The 14,392-nt window shown below is 45.9% G+C and overlaps 1 protein-coding gene across 1 annotated transcript in view; it reads left to right on the top strand.

The window, feature by feature from the left end:
• Positions 1 to 14,392, top strand: part of LOC144772341 (uncharacterized) — a 97,618-nt gene that overhangs the window by 19,258 nt on the left and 63,968 nt on the right. Inside the window, exon 3 of the mRNA XM_078656590.1 lies at positions 11,153 to 11,263. Coding sequence (XP_078512716.1) covers positions 11,153 to 11,263 — 111 coding nt within the window. The remainder of the gene's footprint in view (positions 1 to 11,152; positions 11,264 to 14,392) is intronic.

Below are 14,392 nucleotides of genomic sequence, written 5' to 3'. Positions count from 1 at the left end.
CTTTGGACGGGAAGCAACCCAGCCTTAAAAGGCTTAGTTTCCTTTTGTAGTGGTCCCTAAAGAATTCTTTCAAATAATCTTGAGGTTTTAAGTAGGTGTATGATGGCAAAACGATCCAGGCGTGGCTCTTGCCAGCCATTGCTGCTTTGTCCATGAGTTGATCCTTGTTTGACTGCTTTCTTGGTTATCAGCTTGAAAGCAGAATAAGTCATGGGCAGAAGCCAGGATTCTTCCAGTTTTAATGCTTCGAGAGCTTGCCTCAAGATCTTGTATGTTGAGTTTGGAGGCCCGGCCTGTTTTTCAACTTCTGACCAGCAAAGTTGCGCCAAGGATTCGTCTGCTGCTTCCCTCATGCGCCAATAATACTTGACGAGTGCTCCTTGTCTTGCCGGGAGCTGGTTAGTGAGTCCGAACTCCAAACGAATTTGGGCTTGAGAGATATGACGCTGGATTGAGAAAAGATTTTTAAACAGCCTGGATTAGGCGAGATTTAACACTGCGAAGTCCCGGGTTGCCAGTAATTCAGAGCCGTATGTTAGTGATGGCAAAAATTTAGCGGCTGCGATCTTAAGAATGTGGCCGGTGGAATGTCCGTTTAATTGCTTTTGAACAGTCTTAAAAGCATATTGAAGCTGCTTAGCTTTGGATTTCCCTTGTTCCAGGTGCAGTTTAAACTTTAATCGGTGGTCCAGTAAGATTCCCAGGTATTTATATTGATCTACCTGGGTTAGAGAGGTAGAGTTTATCTTCCAGACAAAATTTTGTTTTTTCTTTCTTGTGCCGCAGAAGCATAGGATGTTTTTTTTTTTTTAGATTTATAATCAGTTGTACGTTTGAGAGGTACTGCGACAGTTTGGAGATCAAACGTTGTTGTCCAATGGGGGTTTTTGAAAGGAGCACAATATCGTCTGCATATTGAAGACTTGTTATAGGTGAGTGGGCCAATCTTGGTGGATCCTCCTGAATGGTACGTAGGTCACTTTCAAGGTCCGCAGTGTAGATATTGAACAGGCTGGGGGCCAGTACGCAGCCTTGCTTTAAACCGTTGGTTGTATGGAATTTCCCTGTCAGGCGTCGACCATCTCCTTTTTTCACTTGAACCCAAGTGTCTGAATAAAGCTCAATTAATGCTCCCAACAAATTTGGCGGCACACCCCAGGCTTTCATTTTGGCCCAAAGATTGGATCTGGGCACTTTGTCAAAAGCCGCTTTTAGGTCCAGGAAACAAGTGTACAGCGGGGTGGAGTTGTGGGTTGCTTTATTGACAAGGAGGGTTAACGCGGATAAGTTGGTCAAGGTGCCCAGTCCTGGCCGAAAGCCTGTTTGTGTCTGGGGAATTATCCCTGAGCTGATCACCAACAAGTTGGAAGCATAGATCTTGGCCTCCACGTCTATTAAGGCTATCAGCCTATAGTTGTTAGGGTCTGCACAGGATCCGGATTTGTAGATTGGATGGAGAATGCTGCCTCTCCATGATTCGGGAATGATCCCGGTCTTTAGACTGTGACCAAATAAAGGTGTTAGTTGGCTGGCCCAAAACATTGGGTCTTTCCCAAATAAGGCGTTGGGAAGCCCGTTTGGTCCGGGCGCTCCATCTGCTCTCAATGATTTTATGATGTTTGAGACCTGCTTTAATGAAAATAATTCCGTGTCTCCTGTATTCTTTGATGTCGGCGAATTCCCTATGATCTTTGTAGCTGGCTTTGTACTCAAGCTGGAACGGAGAAGCTCCTCAGGACGCTTGGCGTTATTATCCTTCAATGGATTGTGCGAGGAATTATATAGTAAGTCAATGTGACTGCTCCAGAGCTGGTCCGTCATATCTGAGTTATACTGGCAATGCTTGCCATTTAATATAAAGTTTATTTTTGCCCAAAAATCTTTTGAATTCTGCAATTTGCTTGCATGGAGAATGGAGCACGCTAGTTTTTCCCTGTGCATTCGCTTGGCCAGATTGGTCTCTCTTTTTAGTTCTTTTTTTAGAGATTCGATTATTTTCAGCGTAGGTTGTGATAGCTGAGGGTCTTTTTTACGTTCGGCCCTAAGGAATGCATTTAATTGCCTTTTTAGCTGGCGCAGTTTCGGCGTATACCATTCCCCACCTCTTTTTCTTATGGGTTTGCGTCCTCTGTTGTTGGATTGATGGTTCTTGTTGATCTCCGTTACGAAGTTTTCCCAGGTTTTAATTATGTCTCTCGACGTTTCGGATTGTTGGAGCGATACGTGGCATGACGCCATTATGCTAGAGAGATTGCCTTCGTTCCAGTTTAGCCGTTTTAAGTTAAAGATTTTTGTGTTCACGGACAGAGGCGCGGCCTTCTCCGACTTTGTAGGTTGGAGGTTGAGCATAAGGGTCTGTGGAAAATGATCGCTTTCTCCGTGTTCTTGAATCTGGAAGTCACGAATATGATGGAATAGGTCGGGGTCTGCCAGGGTGTAGTCTATGGTAGAGCCTGAGTTCTTGGAAACCCTCGTTAGGGCGGCTGGGTCTGTCCAGATGGCCTCTCCCGTTTAGGGTATGCAGATGAAGAGCTTCCAGTTCTGAGGCACATTTCCTTCCCAATGTACTTTGTCTGCATTGATTGCCCTGCCGTGGCTCAATGTGAATGGGGAGGATTCCCTCCTGTCCACGAATTAGGTTCAAATTAAAGTCTCCCGTTATAATCATGTTATCACTTGGGTAGATTGATTTCAGTGACTTGATTGTGGTGACTAGTTGTTTTATCCTTTTGCCTTTGTGTTTCCCGCCGGAGTGCATGTAGAGATTCACGATCAGGAGACCCAGGTTAGGGGAAATTTCCACTTTGATACATTGCATCCATGTAGAGTCTAGGTCGATGCAGGTTGGTGACCAAGTAAAGTCTGTTGATATGAAAATGGAAAGGCCCCCTTTGGCCCTGCCGGAGCGTCCAACCTTCTGGGCTGGGACAAAGAATTCTTTGTATCCCAATAAGGATGAGTTTTTGGTCTGCCATGTTTCTTGAAACAAAAGTATTTTAAATTGGGTTATAAACTCAATAAAGTCGTCTTCTTCCAACTTTGCATTTAAGCCATTGATGTTCCATGAGCAGATCTTACAGCCCTGCGTTTCCCCTATCTTTGGTCTGTTATCAGTTCAAGCTGCGATCCTGTGGAATTGTGCCCGACTAGCGTGTTGGGGCATTTCGGGCATATCTGCCTCTTGGTGGGCGAAAGTGATTGTAATTTGCCTTAGTTGCTGCGCTTCCACTTCGCTACTGTTTTTTAAATCTGGCCCTTTGGTGTTTTTTAAAAGGCTTATTTTAAAGTTTTGTTTCCGTAGCGGGCTGGGATATCGTGCGGGCTCCACTTTTTTTATTTCAATACCCCATGCGGCAAAGACCTCCCAATGAGACAGGATTAGATCTGTGATGGTGTAATTGGTCCACGTTGTAATCGTTGAGTCGGAGCCTGATTGAAGAGGGTTTGGTTTGAACTCTATTAACTCAAGGTCGCTTGATTTTAAGTGTCGCAGACCTGATAGTTCTTCTAGCAGTCTTAAAATGGCCCCTCTGTTCAGGATGTCATAGGACCCTCTTGAACGATATTGTGGAGTAAACTCGATTTTGTTGCTTAACGTGGACCGCTTTAGGCTGTTCAGTCGTCCGCTCTCTTCATTAAGTGGAAGGGCCGTTCCTGCCCGGTCCCCCTCTAGCTCTAATGTGTGTGAAATTGCCATCTGTGCACTGTTGGCAAAGTCTTGTTTTTTGGAGGCTAGAGCTGAAGGTACATGAGATTCTCCGCCCTGTGTGTCTTGTAAGTTGATTCCCTTGATCTTTGCGGTGTTAACTGAGATAACTTGGCTTTTGATGTCTGGGGCTTGGCTAGGTGGGTTAATGTCGCTTAATTCCTTCCTTTGATTGGTATTTATGTTTTTTCCCAGATCTTGAGGTGATGCCTTGCAGTTTGATTTTTGTCCCGCGGGTTTAAAAATGCTGAACACTTTTAATGTGTTCTGATTTGTCATTGCATGGACTATTGCTCCTTTTGAAGTTGGAGTTGAGGGTGCCTTGGTGGATAAGTGAATCGTAGGCGTGGACCCTTGCTCTGACGTAATTCTGGTTAGTGGTGGGATACTCTTGGGGTGCTGTTTGGCGTCCTTGATCCCAAAGTTGTTGTTGGATTTTTCCGAAGAGGTTTGTGGGACCCATCGGTTGTGAGCTTTTCCGTTTCTGGCTTTTCTTTGTCGCTTCCGTTCTCTCTTAGTAAGCGTTGTAGCCTGTTTGATGTGGTTAGCGATTGGCGCCACGTCGGGAATTGGCCCCTGAGTTAACTCCGCTACCTCTGTGCGGTTATCCTGGTTGTGTTCCTCTAGGCTTACTGGCGACCTGTTTTCCTTTGCTGGGGGAGAGTGTGGGTGGTCTTGGAGTTCCAAGCTCTCTTTGCCCCTGCTAGCATTGGTCGGTCTTGTCAGCCTACCAGGGCCCTCTTTAAAATGCTGATTGCAGGTTGATTTGCTTATTATTATTGGTGTTTCCATTGAAGAGTCTTTTGACGAATCCTTGACTGCCCCCAGTATCTGCGTCATCAGACTGGGTACTGTGGCCAGTTTGTCTATTATGTTGGAGCAGTGACAAGTGTAGAAAGTATGGTCCTTGTTTAGTTGAACCTTGGCAATCATGGTGTTTAAGGCTTGTAGATTAGTTTCAATCCCCTGGACGTGAAACGCCAGGAGATTGAGCAGGTCGACTTGAGTGTCCAATTTGTCCGTGTGATAGAATATGGCGACTCCTATGGTTTCCATTGTCTTTAATAATTGCGGCCAAATGGAAGTTGTTTGAATGTTCTCTGGCGATTCCCCCTGGGAGTGTCTGGGAATGGGGATGGGTGATATGGCGGAGTAGACAAAGGGGTCTGATTGAGTAAAATGCTCACGCAGTTGGTCGTTCCCTAGCCTTTTGTCGGTTCTCTCTTCCTTCCCGGGACCTTGATTGTATTGAGTTGATAGCTCGCGTGTGCTTCGTTCAGGTTTTACAGTCTCGGTTGCTGTTAAATTGAGTTCCTGTAGCTTTGGTGGCAGACTGTCTTCGATAGCATCGGTGTCTTCAATGACTCGTCCGGTGCCAAGAGCGTGGTACTTTTTTTCCAAACCCGGCGTGAGCTGGCTGGACGTTGGGCTATAAGGGTTTACCTGTGGCGTTGGGCACGGATTTTCAAAACGGGATTGCACCTGGGGCTGCAGAAGGGATTCCTCAATCGTGGTCAGGGATGTATTCTGAATTAGATGTACACTCTGCATGTTCTGCTCTAGAAAAACCGAGTCATCAGTTGCGTCCGGGGCCCAGTGTACTAGGGCACGCACCGGTGGTATGTGGGTCGTTAGTGGTGGTCGAACGGGTGGTCCCCCCTTTGCTTGCTCTGAGTCTTTGGCTATTTGTTGGATCTTTGAAGCATTTGACCAGAGAGGGCCGGACCCCTTGCTCCCGGAATTCCTTCTTGACTTTGTGGTGTGGGCTTTGCAGGATTCGCTGTAAGACCTTAGCCGGTATGGTGGTGATGCGGACCATTGGGCTTCCTTTTTTGTACCCTCCATGAAAGCATTGTGTTGTGTGCTATTGCATTTGGAGCCAGAGTCATGTAGTAGCGGTACCTTCCCACTCCCGCTCCCCGTGGAAAGTTTTTGACAAACTTTGAGGAAGTCAGTAATCAATGCCCTTTTACTTGCTTTTAAGTGCGGGCCTGTTCGCTATGTGCTGGGCGAGGTGTTACTTCTCTCAAATTATTTCCCTCATTCTTTACTTCAGGACTGCTGGTTGTGATGTCCTTGTTGATCGTATTTACTCCCTCGTCCAAACTTGGTGAACCCTGATTGACAGATTGCTGTGACGTACCTTGGGGGTTTTTTGCGAGGTCTGCCGAGACAGTGGCAGGGGCTGTTATGCTGAAGCCTTGCTCTTCTTGGGTTGACTTTGTGGGCCGCTTACCCCTACCCACGGCTGTTACTTCGTCCCTCCTCCTCCGCCTCTTCCACCACCTCGTTGGTCATACATGGGGGAGCCACCTTGACCTTTTTCGTCTTCCCCTGAGGTATGGCTGCTATGGTGTCCTCGCCTCGTAGTTTCCCCGACCTCATGCTACTTCGAGGTGGGAGGTGGGCGGTGCAGATTGACCCTTTGATTGATGATGATGTGCCCGGTGTGCAGACTGCGGTGATAGATCGATGTTCGCCTTTTTAATAATTTTTTGTCTCTGTTAGGCATTGGCTTTTTAACTCTGTTGACTTTTTTGTGATAAATTTATGTTGAATTCTGGTGAGTAGCGCTGTTGGTTTGTTGCAGAATTGTCTGATTTACTGTCTGATTTACTACTGTTTGGTTGTACCGCATGTAATAAGCATGGCAGAGAATGGAGAGTAGCAGAAGATGGCAGCAGACCGCGAGTTGCAATCGGCCAGCAGCGAACAAGCAAGCGGAGCACACGTGGGGCCGCAGGCTGGGAGGACCTAGTCAACCAGCCTCCCTGGGTCCACCCCCGGCTCTTACTTTGGGGCCGGCTCTTACTTTGCGGCCGCCTCTAACGGCTGCCGCGCTTGCTTATCGTCGTCCCCTCCGGCCGCCGCCTCTTGCTTTGCTGGCACCTGTTTGCCTATTCTCCAGGTGACTGCGGCTTCTCCTCTGCAGGCTGGCAGAAAGCGGGCAACAATTTCTGCTTGGAAGCTTGTCCGGTGTTTGCCCGACTCACTTGGTGATCCACGGGGTGTCTCACTGCGGCTCCCGTTTCCGTTGGGCCGATCCTGCTGTCCCCGCAGTTTTACAGTCCTCGAGAGCCAGCGAGAAACCACAGCTCCTGGGCAACTCCCTACGGCTCACCTCTCACTGCGGCTCCCGACTCACTCGGGCCGCTCCCGCCGCTCCGGCCGGCGTCTCTATGAGGAGCACAGCCTTCGCCTGGGTGCCTAGAAGCCCGGAAGCCTCCCGTGCTCACTGTGGCTCACTGGAGCAGTCAGGGGTCTCTGTGGTTTCTGTGAAGCGGCGGTCGGTGGGTTAGCGGGTCGGCGGTCGACTCTAGCGGTCAGCGTTGCCCCGACGTGGACACGGACTGTGGGACTCCGAGATTGCGTCTGCCTTCTGCACATGCGCGGAAAAGACTTACGTTGCAGGTGGCAGTGAATAGGGCCCAGGACTGTCCTAAAAGCACTCAAAGATCTGGCCGGTGTGAACAGATTACAAGAGGATTGTGTTAGAACCTGTTTGTTCTGTACAACAACTTGGTAATAATGACATTTTGTTTATTTTCGGGTTAAAGTGGGACCAGGAGGGAATGGACAGTGTAAGAAGCTGGCTCTTTATACTGTATGCCACTGGGTGGTTATACTGTGCATAGAGTTCAGGGGTTCCCCAAAAGTGTACAGGGCTACATGTAAAACCCAAAGTGCTCTATTAGTACAATTGTTGGGGTGCAGCCTTTGGTCTAAAACAGAGGAGTATTAGACATTTATTGCACACAAATGACCAATAAATGACACATGACTCAAAAAGGGAATCCACACCAATTTTACAAAAATAAGCTTAGTTTGTACTTTATTTTAAGACCAAGATGTTTGCAATAATGTAAGTACGTTTTTAATTTAAAATACTTTTTACTTTTAAAAGTCGACTAGGGCCTGATTATGATGCCGGGCCGATCGGGTCCGTCCAACATCGGAGTCGCATAATGATGCAGTCGGTTGGACTGACCAATGGTTCTGACAGGCTCAAGGAGCGTAGGGGCACATGCACCAAAGTAAGCTTTTGCAAGTCCTTAATTGCGATTATTAAGGAATCACAATTAGGGATTCTCAAAAGCCTATGCATGTAGAAATCGCTATTAAAATAGCGATTTCTAAACATTCCTTAATTGCGAGTCGCAATTAAGGAATGCTTCCCATTCATTCCTACAGGCCCAAAGAAATGAATGGGAAATTGCATGTGCAATTTGCGAGTACCAATAGGTACTCCCAAATTGCTCATGCAATTTCAAGGGTGCAAAGGTGTCAAAATGACACCCTGTTGCACCCCTGAAATTGTGATGTGCACCCATGTTACACATGCCCCAAGGGCAAGTGTGCCTGTGTGTAAACAAAAGCCTTATAAAAATGCACTTTAATGTATTTTTCAAGGTTTTTGCAAAATACAGACCAGAGTAATTTGTATGTATTTTGCAACCCCAAATAGTGAATTCGCTTTTTCTAAGGGGTACACGCGTTGCATTTAAGGAATCGCAAATTGCGATTCCCTAAATGCAATCGCAATTTAAGAAATATCAATAAATTGCGATTTCTTAAATTGCGAGTGCCTCACACCTTGATGCATCACAGTAGCCCTTTTTGCGGGTGCAAACTGCCGATTTTTGTGTATCGCACCATTTGCGCTTGCAAACAGGTTGATTCATGTGCTTGGTAATCCCTACAATTGAGGCGGTGCCTGCGGAGGCACCGCTGTAGGTATTACAATGCCCCCTTTCCCTCTGCCTTTACGTGGCGGGCTGATGTTGGTCTCCACTATGTGGCCGGGGGGGGGGGGCCACATGTGGTGTCCCCCAAACACCTATGCACTGTGAGCTAGGAACCGCATGGTGCCTGGCACAAAGTGCTTGGATGTTTTAAAACCTGCCTTTTTCAATTTTGACTTGAACTGCAGCCCTTTTCTAGCCCGCAGCACAAGCCGTAATTGTAAAAGGCATGTTTCTGACCGCCTTTACAGGGGGTCTCATTGTAATAAGGCAGATGGAGCCGCTGACTACCTGTCGGGGTATGGTTCCATCCGGATAAGATGGCAGTCGAACGCTCATCCGACTGCTATTGTAATGAGGGCCTTAGTGCCATTTCTGAACAGTTCAATGTTACACTTTGGAGGAAAACAATAATGCGGTTAAACAGGTTAAGTGCACAACTTACAGTCGGGGGAGGGGGAGGGCACAAAGCAGTACCAAATATACACCACCAGTGGCCCCGAGACGGCTGGGTGCAGGGTGCAATTTCAGTGTTGGGCACCCAATGCAATCCTATGGAGATTCTTCTTTTGGAAAACAGGCTGCAGGCGTTGAACTGGAGTGTGCAGGCAGAAAACCAGCTAAGTCACAGATAAGTTGGGATGTTAGGCGTCACAGGGGGACCCCTGGGCAAGCTCCCCAAAGCCAGGGTCTGTAGGTGCAGGGGTGCCTTTGGACGTCGGGTTTCTTCCTATCAGGCCGGTCACAGTTGGTGGAACCCTTTAGATTTACAATGCAGACGTCGTTGTGGATGTCAACCAATGCTAGATTCGAGGTTCAGATTGCTGGGGGACCTTCCTTGGATCGGTGGGTCATGGGTATCTGGCGCAGAGTGGGCAGGACTCACGGTTCCATATGGCACAGGAGACCTTAGAGTTGATTTCTTCTGGACAGGTCCGCTGTTCACGGGAGATTGGATTCTTTTTCGAAGGTAACAGTCCTTCCAGGGTTTTCAGAGGTCGCTGCCTGCAAGACAGGTCGTCTTTTGGTTGCAGGCACTTCGAAGCTGGAGTCAAGCTGGTAGAGCGGGAACAGAGGCAGGCATCGTCTTCAGGCTTCTCTGCAGGGTTGGCTTTTGGGATGTCTTCTATCTTCTTAGGTCGTTGCAGCTCTACTTTCAAGGTCTGAGGGAGCCTCCTAAATATTGGATTTAGGGGGGCGTAGCAGGTAGGGTCAATGGGCACCTTACCTGGGGGGACTACACCCTCAATTATGCCACCCTGCTGTGGGAGGGGCATAATCCTAGCCCTGATTGGATGAGACCCCCTCCTTTTTAAGATGGAGTGGACTGAAAAGTGTGTTTATCATCGCCTTCTCCAGCAAGGTGTGGAGTTGGCAAAGGTGGGCTCACCACCTTGTTTTTTAAAGTTTTCCATTTTCTGCTAGCAGTAGAGGCTGGGGGTCGCATTACCAAGGCGGCATGCCTTTAAAGCTTCCACTTCAAGACGTGTGCCTATCCTTGGGAAGGAGGCGTAACACCTCTGCCCAGGATGTGCATTGTTTCTGGTCCCGAAGAGCAGAGGCTCTCCACCCAGAGGTCCAGAAACATAGCTGTGTGTGGCAGGCTGCTTAAAGACACTCAGTGACCACACCAGGGTCGGTAGGTTTTCAGGGGCCGTCTCTCAGAGGTGCCCTCTGAGTACATGGTGTAATAAATCTCACACTGGCATCAGTTAGGATTCATTACAAGGAGTTGTTTGGTACCAAACACTCCTGGTTTCAGTGAAGTCATCATGATGCTGGGGAACTCGAGTTGCCAAGTTTCCAGCCCATGTATTCCTTATGGCTTCCCTGGCACTTACAATACTTAAGAATTGACTTAAGTATTGTACGGGCATATCTACTCATGCAGATATGGCCTCGCCTGTGGTATAGTGCACCCTGCCTTAGGGCTGCACTATACCACAGGCCTGCAAGAGGGGTGACTTACCTATACCGTCAGGCTATGCTGACTGGCATGGCACCCAGGCAGGGTGCCATGTCGACTTTGTAATTTTTCACCTCACCAGGGCATGCAAGCCGCAAGGGCAGTGGCATGGTTCTATTGAGGGGCCCTCTTCAGCTCTCAGGCCATAGGTACCCAGGGTACCATTTACTAGGAACTTACAGGGGCAGAAGTACTAATAGTGGATAGTTTTAGGGAAGAAGCACTGGCACAGGGGACCTGGTTGCCAGGGAACCTGTGCACTACATTCGAAACCACATCAATTGCCAGGCTAACCATGTCAAAAGAGACACTTTCTCAAAGACAGGGTCATTTCGTTTTCTGGTATACTATGTTTCATTTTGCAAGAATGTGGGTGGGGCAAACTGCAGGCATTTCTTTTTGTTTCACCTTTTTTATCTGCATTATGTTTTCAGTTTCCTCATTTGTCGGCCTTTTGTGCTGTGTTTGTCTTGTAAAATCAATAACCTTTGTTACATAAAAAAACAATGCAAAACAGGAGTGACTAATGTCATCAGGACACTAGATAGAAACAGGTCTATTTTCAACTTAGAACTGCCGTTGTGATTTTGCTTGAGCTGTATGTGCCTGTGAGTGCTTGAATTTTCCATAAATCATATGAAATAGATGCAGAAATTGATGAGGTGAGAGATGCAGAATCTCATCAGCAGCTCTTATGGTTGGCTTTGACACCACTCTTTCATATATCTGTTACTACAGGACAAGGGTTCGCAATAGAAATGAACTCAGGCAGCATCAAAAAAGAGGAAGGGGCCTATGCGATTTCTGTTCAGAACCAAGAGGAATTAAAAACAGTATATACTCCAGATGGTAAGTCATCTATTTCTATACACATTATATTGTAGGAATATGGAATCTATTGCAAAACTCAAAAGGGTCCATTTGGAGTGATGATACCACTAGGGTCATTAACAGCTCACTTCTACAACGAAGCTGGCAGTCACAGGTTATAAATATATTAACCAATATTATGACACAATTAGGGCTGAAGTTCACAGTAAGAGAAATTGTAAAATAGACCCAATATGACCCAGCATTGGGAAAAGTTAGTTGTTGGCAGGAAAAGAAAGGTCGGATGGGAGCCCAACGACATGGATGTTTCGAGCAGTACATCAAGATCAGTAACCCCGCCACAGCTCATATAAACTGGATGTTTCATTCTATAAATACTGTTGATCGTAGGAGGTATATAATATGGTAGTCATTACAGTTGAAGAAGAGGCCGAGGCATGGTCCTATTCAGGGTGCCCTAGGGGCCCTCTTCAGCTCCCAGGTGCCCTGGGTACCCAGGGTACCATTTACTAGGGACTTACAGGGGGCAGAAGAAGGGGGTAGAAGATGGTTTTAGGGATGAAGCACTGGCACAGTGACCCTGGTTGGCAGGAACCAAACCACATGAATTACCAGGCTGACCATGTGTAAGGAGACACTTTCTCAAAGACAGGGTGGTTTTGTTTCCTGGCATACTATGTTTCGTTTTGCAAGAATGTGGGTGGGGCAAACAGTGTAGGCATTTGTTTTTGTTTCTACTTTTATTCTACATTATGTTTTCAGTTTCCTGATTTGTCAGCCTTTTGAGCTATGTTTCTCTTGTAAAATCAATAGCATTTGTTAGAATTCTATAAATATATATAAATACTGTTGATCGTAGGAGTTATATAATACGGTAGTCATTACAGTTGAAGTTGAGGCCATGGTTCACGAGAAGCACATTATTCAATTTTGTGTGTACTGGTCAAGTGTCAGTTTAGTCACCAGTGCAAGTCTGAAGTTTAGAAGCTGGCTGAGCACATCTTTAGCAACAAAGATGGCCTTCATCCAAGGGATCCCAGTCTTTGATTGCTGAACATACAGGAACTCTGGCATCAAACACTGCTTTGACCTACTAATAAGAATAGCACTGAAATGTGTCTCAGCATGTTGAACCCAAGCTTTGTACCTATTGTACGAATCATGTTGTAATTCTGCCTGAATTTTTACAGCACATGATAACTTTAAACACGCTCTCCCAGTGCAAGTTCATCTTTTATTAGAGATACACCAGAAGCAGATCCGTTGGGAAAGTTAGTTAGTCATTGTTAGGCTCAGTACTACTTTATTGTCCAATAATTTACAAAGCAGCACTTTTGGAGTAGAGGTTAATTTGTGGTTGAGATTAATGTCTGTGGATATTGCTGAATCTTGATTTCTTTTTTCACCACCTCTGTCTTGTTTTTTATCTTCTGATATTTTAATGTTTTTAATGTCATTCTATTTTCTACTTGGTGTTCCTTTCATTATGTCAATGTGTGGCTATTGATTTACATATGGTTTTATAAAAAATGAATTCAACAAATCAGACACCTGTTTGAGCCTAAGTGACCTCCTAACATGTGGCATTTTATTCATTTTTTAATTTTTTTGTACACTGTCGGCTAACATGCTCACTGTTTGTGCATTTAATTCACTGAATGCGTTGAAAACAGGCTTAAGAAACACTTCTGTTTCCAATACGCTTTCATAAAGACAGCAGCTGAAATGTAGATACATTACCATAACATGGTGCCCAGTCATACTACTGTGGGCCCAGAACCCTGTAAATAAGTCGCCCACAACAAATCTGTCCAGTGAAATCCTGTGGAATTTTATAATCCTCCTCAGTATTAGTATGTGTATAATACATACTCATGTAGTGTAAAATTCCAGTTACTTGTCATACTGAGGTTTGTTGGGGACTTAATACTTTCAATGGATCTGCTTTAATCCTTCTTGCCAATTCATCGTCTTTCCAAACAATGGTGAGCAAACAGAGGAGATAGATATATAAACAGTGAATATTTCAGATCTTGTGCTCTGCTCCACTACGACGCTGCTGTAGAGGTACCCAGATTTCGTTTGGCCTGGGCCAGCGGGAGTTCATTCTTGGTATTTGGTTCCATGGTATCACTTATTTCCATTTTTCACAAATCATTATTTAAGGAAATCTCTCGAAACCTACCACTTTTATCTCAGCGCATAGGCTGGTCTGCATGTTTGCCTGTACATGTATAGCACTGGGACACTGTTGCGTAGCTGTGCACTTTCAAAATACATTCATTCATTCGCAACCCAGCTTTACTGCCCATTTGACAGCCAGAGATTTCTCATTAGAAGGGCATGAAATTACTCTGGTGGTCAGAGGGGATTCATATATAGTGCTGAAATATATTATTAATGGATGGATACAGTAGCTGCAGGGCTGTTCACAAGGTCCATTTAGATTTATTTCAGTGCTGTCAACATACAATAACTATATGATCTTGTGTAAGGGAGTTACTGCATACAACACAAAATGTGCATTAAGGGCTCTTTTCATTGCTTGGACAGACATGGCCTGTGTTAACCATATACATGCCTCACCCAGACAGGGGTCGACTACCAATAGCTAAGGCTAGTGAGATGTTGACGGAGGTGATAACAATACACAGAAAGCTGAGACAATTTGTATTGCAGCAGCTCGGCACTGAAGCCACAGATGCTGGGACCTCTGCCAGTAATTCACAAACTGTAAACACAATAATAAGGCATTGCCCACCTAAACTTCATTAAATCTCAGCTAGAGGCTTGTGGGCTTATTCCACCCCACAGGTGAAACCCAGAATTATGAACATGTGCTCTCCGATGAGATGGTGCCAAATCCACAGCAGTGGCAATCTTGGGGTAGTATTTTGTGATCCTGTGTACTACTACACAAGGAATTCCCTGTACAGCATTGCTATCTGATGGTCTAAATCATATACAAGGGGGGGGGGGCATTGGAGCTTCTCCAGCAGTAGACCTATGTATGCATGTGATGGGCATATTTGAAACAGCAGCTGAAATAGTTCTTGGAAATATCAAGAAATGTGCAGCTCTTTTAGCCATATGTCAAGGGTTTGCTGTGATATCAAGTCAGTAACAAGTGGAGTTACTAAAAATTCT

The sequence above is a fragment of the Lissotriton helveticus genome, chromosome 8, assembly GCF_964261635.1.
Source record: "Lissotriton helveticus chromosome 8, aLisHel1.1, whole genome shotgun sequence".
In the NCBI taxonomy this organism is placed as follows: domain Eukaryota; kingdom Metazoa; phylum Chordata; class Amphibia; order Caudata; family Salamandridae; genus Lissotriton; species Lissotriton helveticus.
The sequence above is the reverse complement of the archived record's forward strand: the minus strand, read 5'-3'. Positions and strand labels throughout refer to the sequence as shown.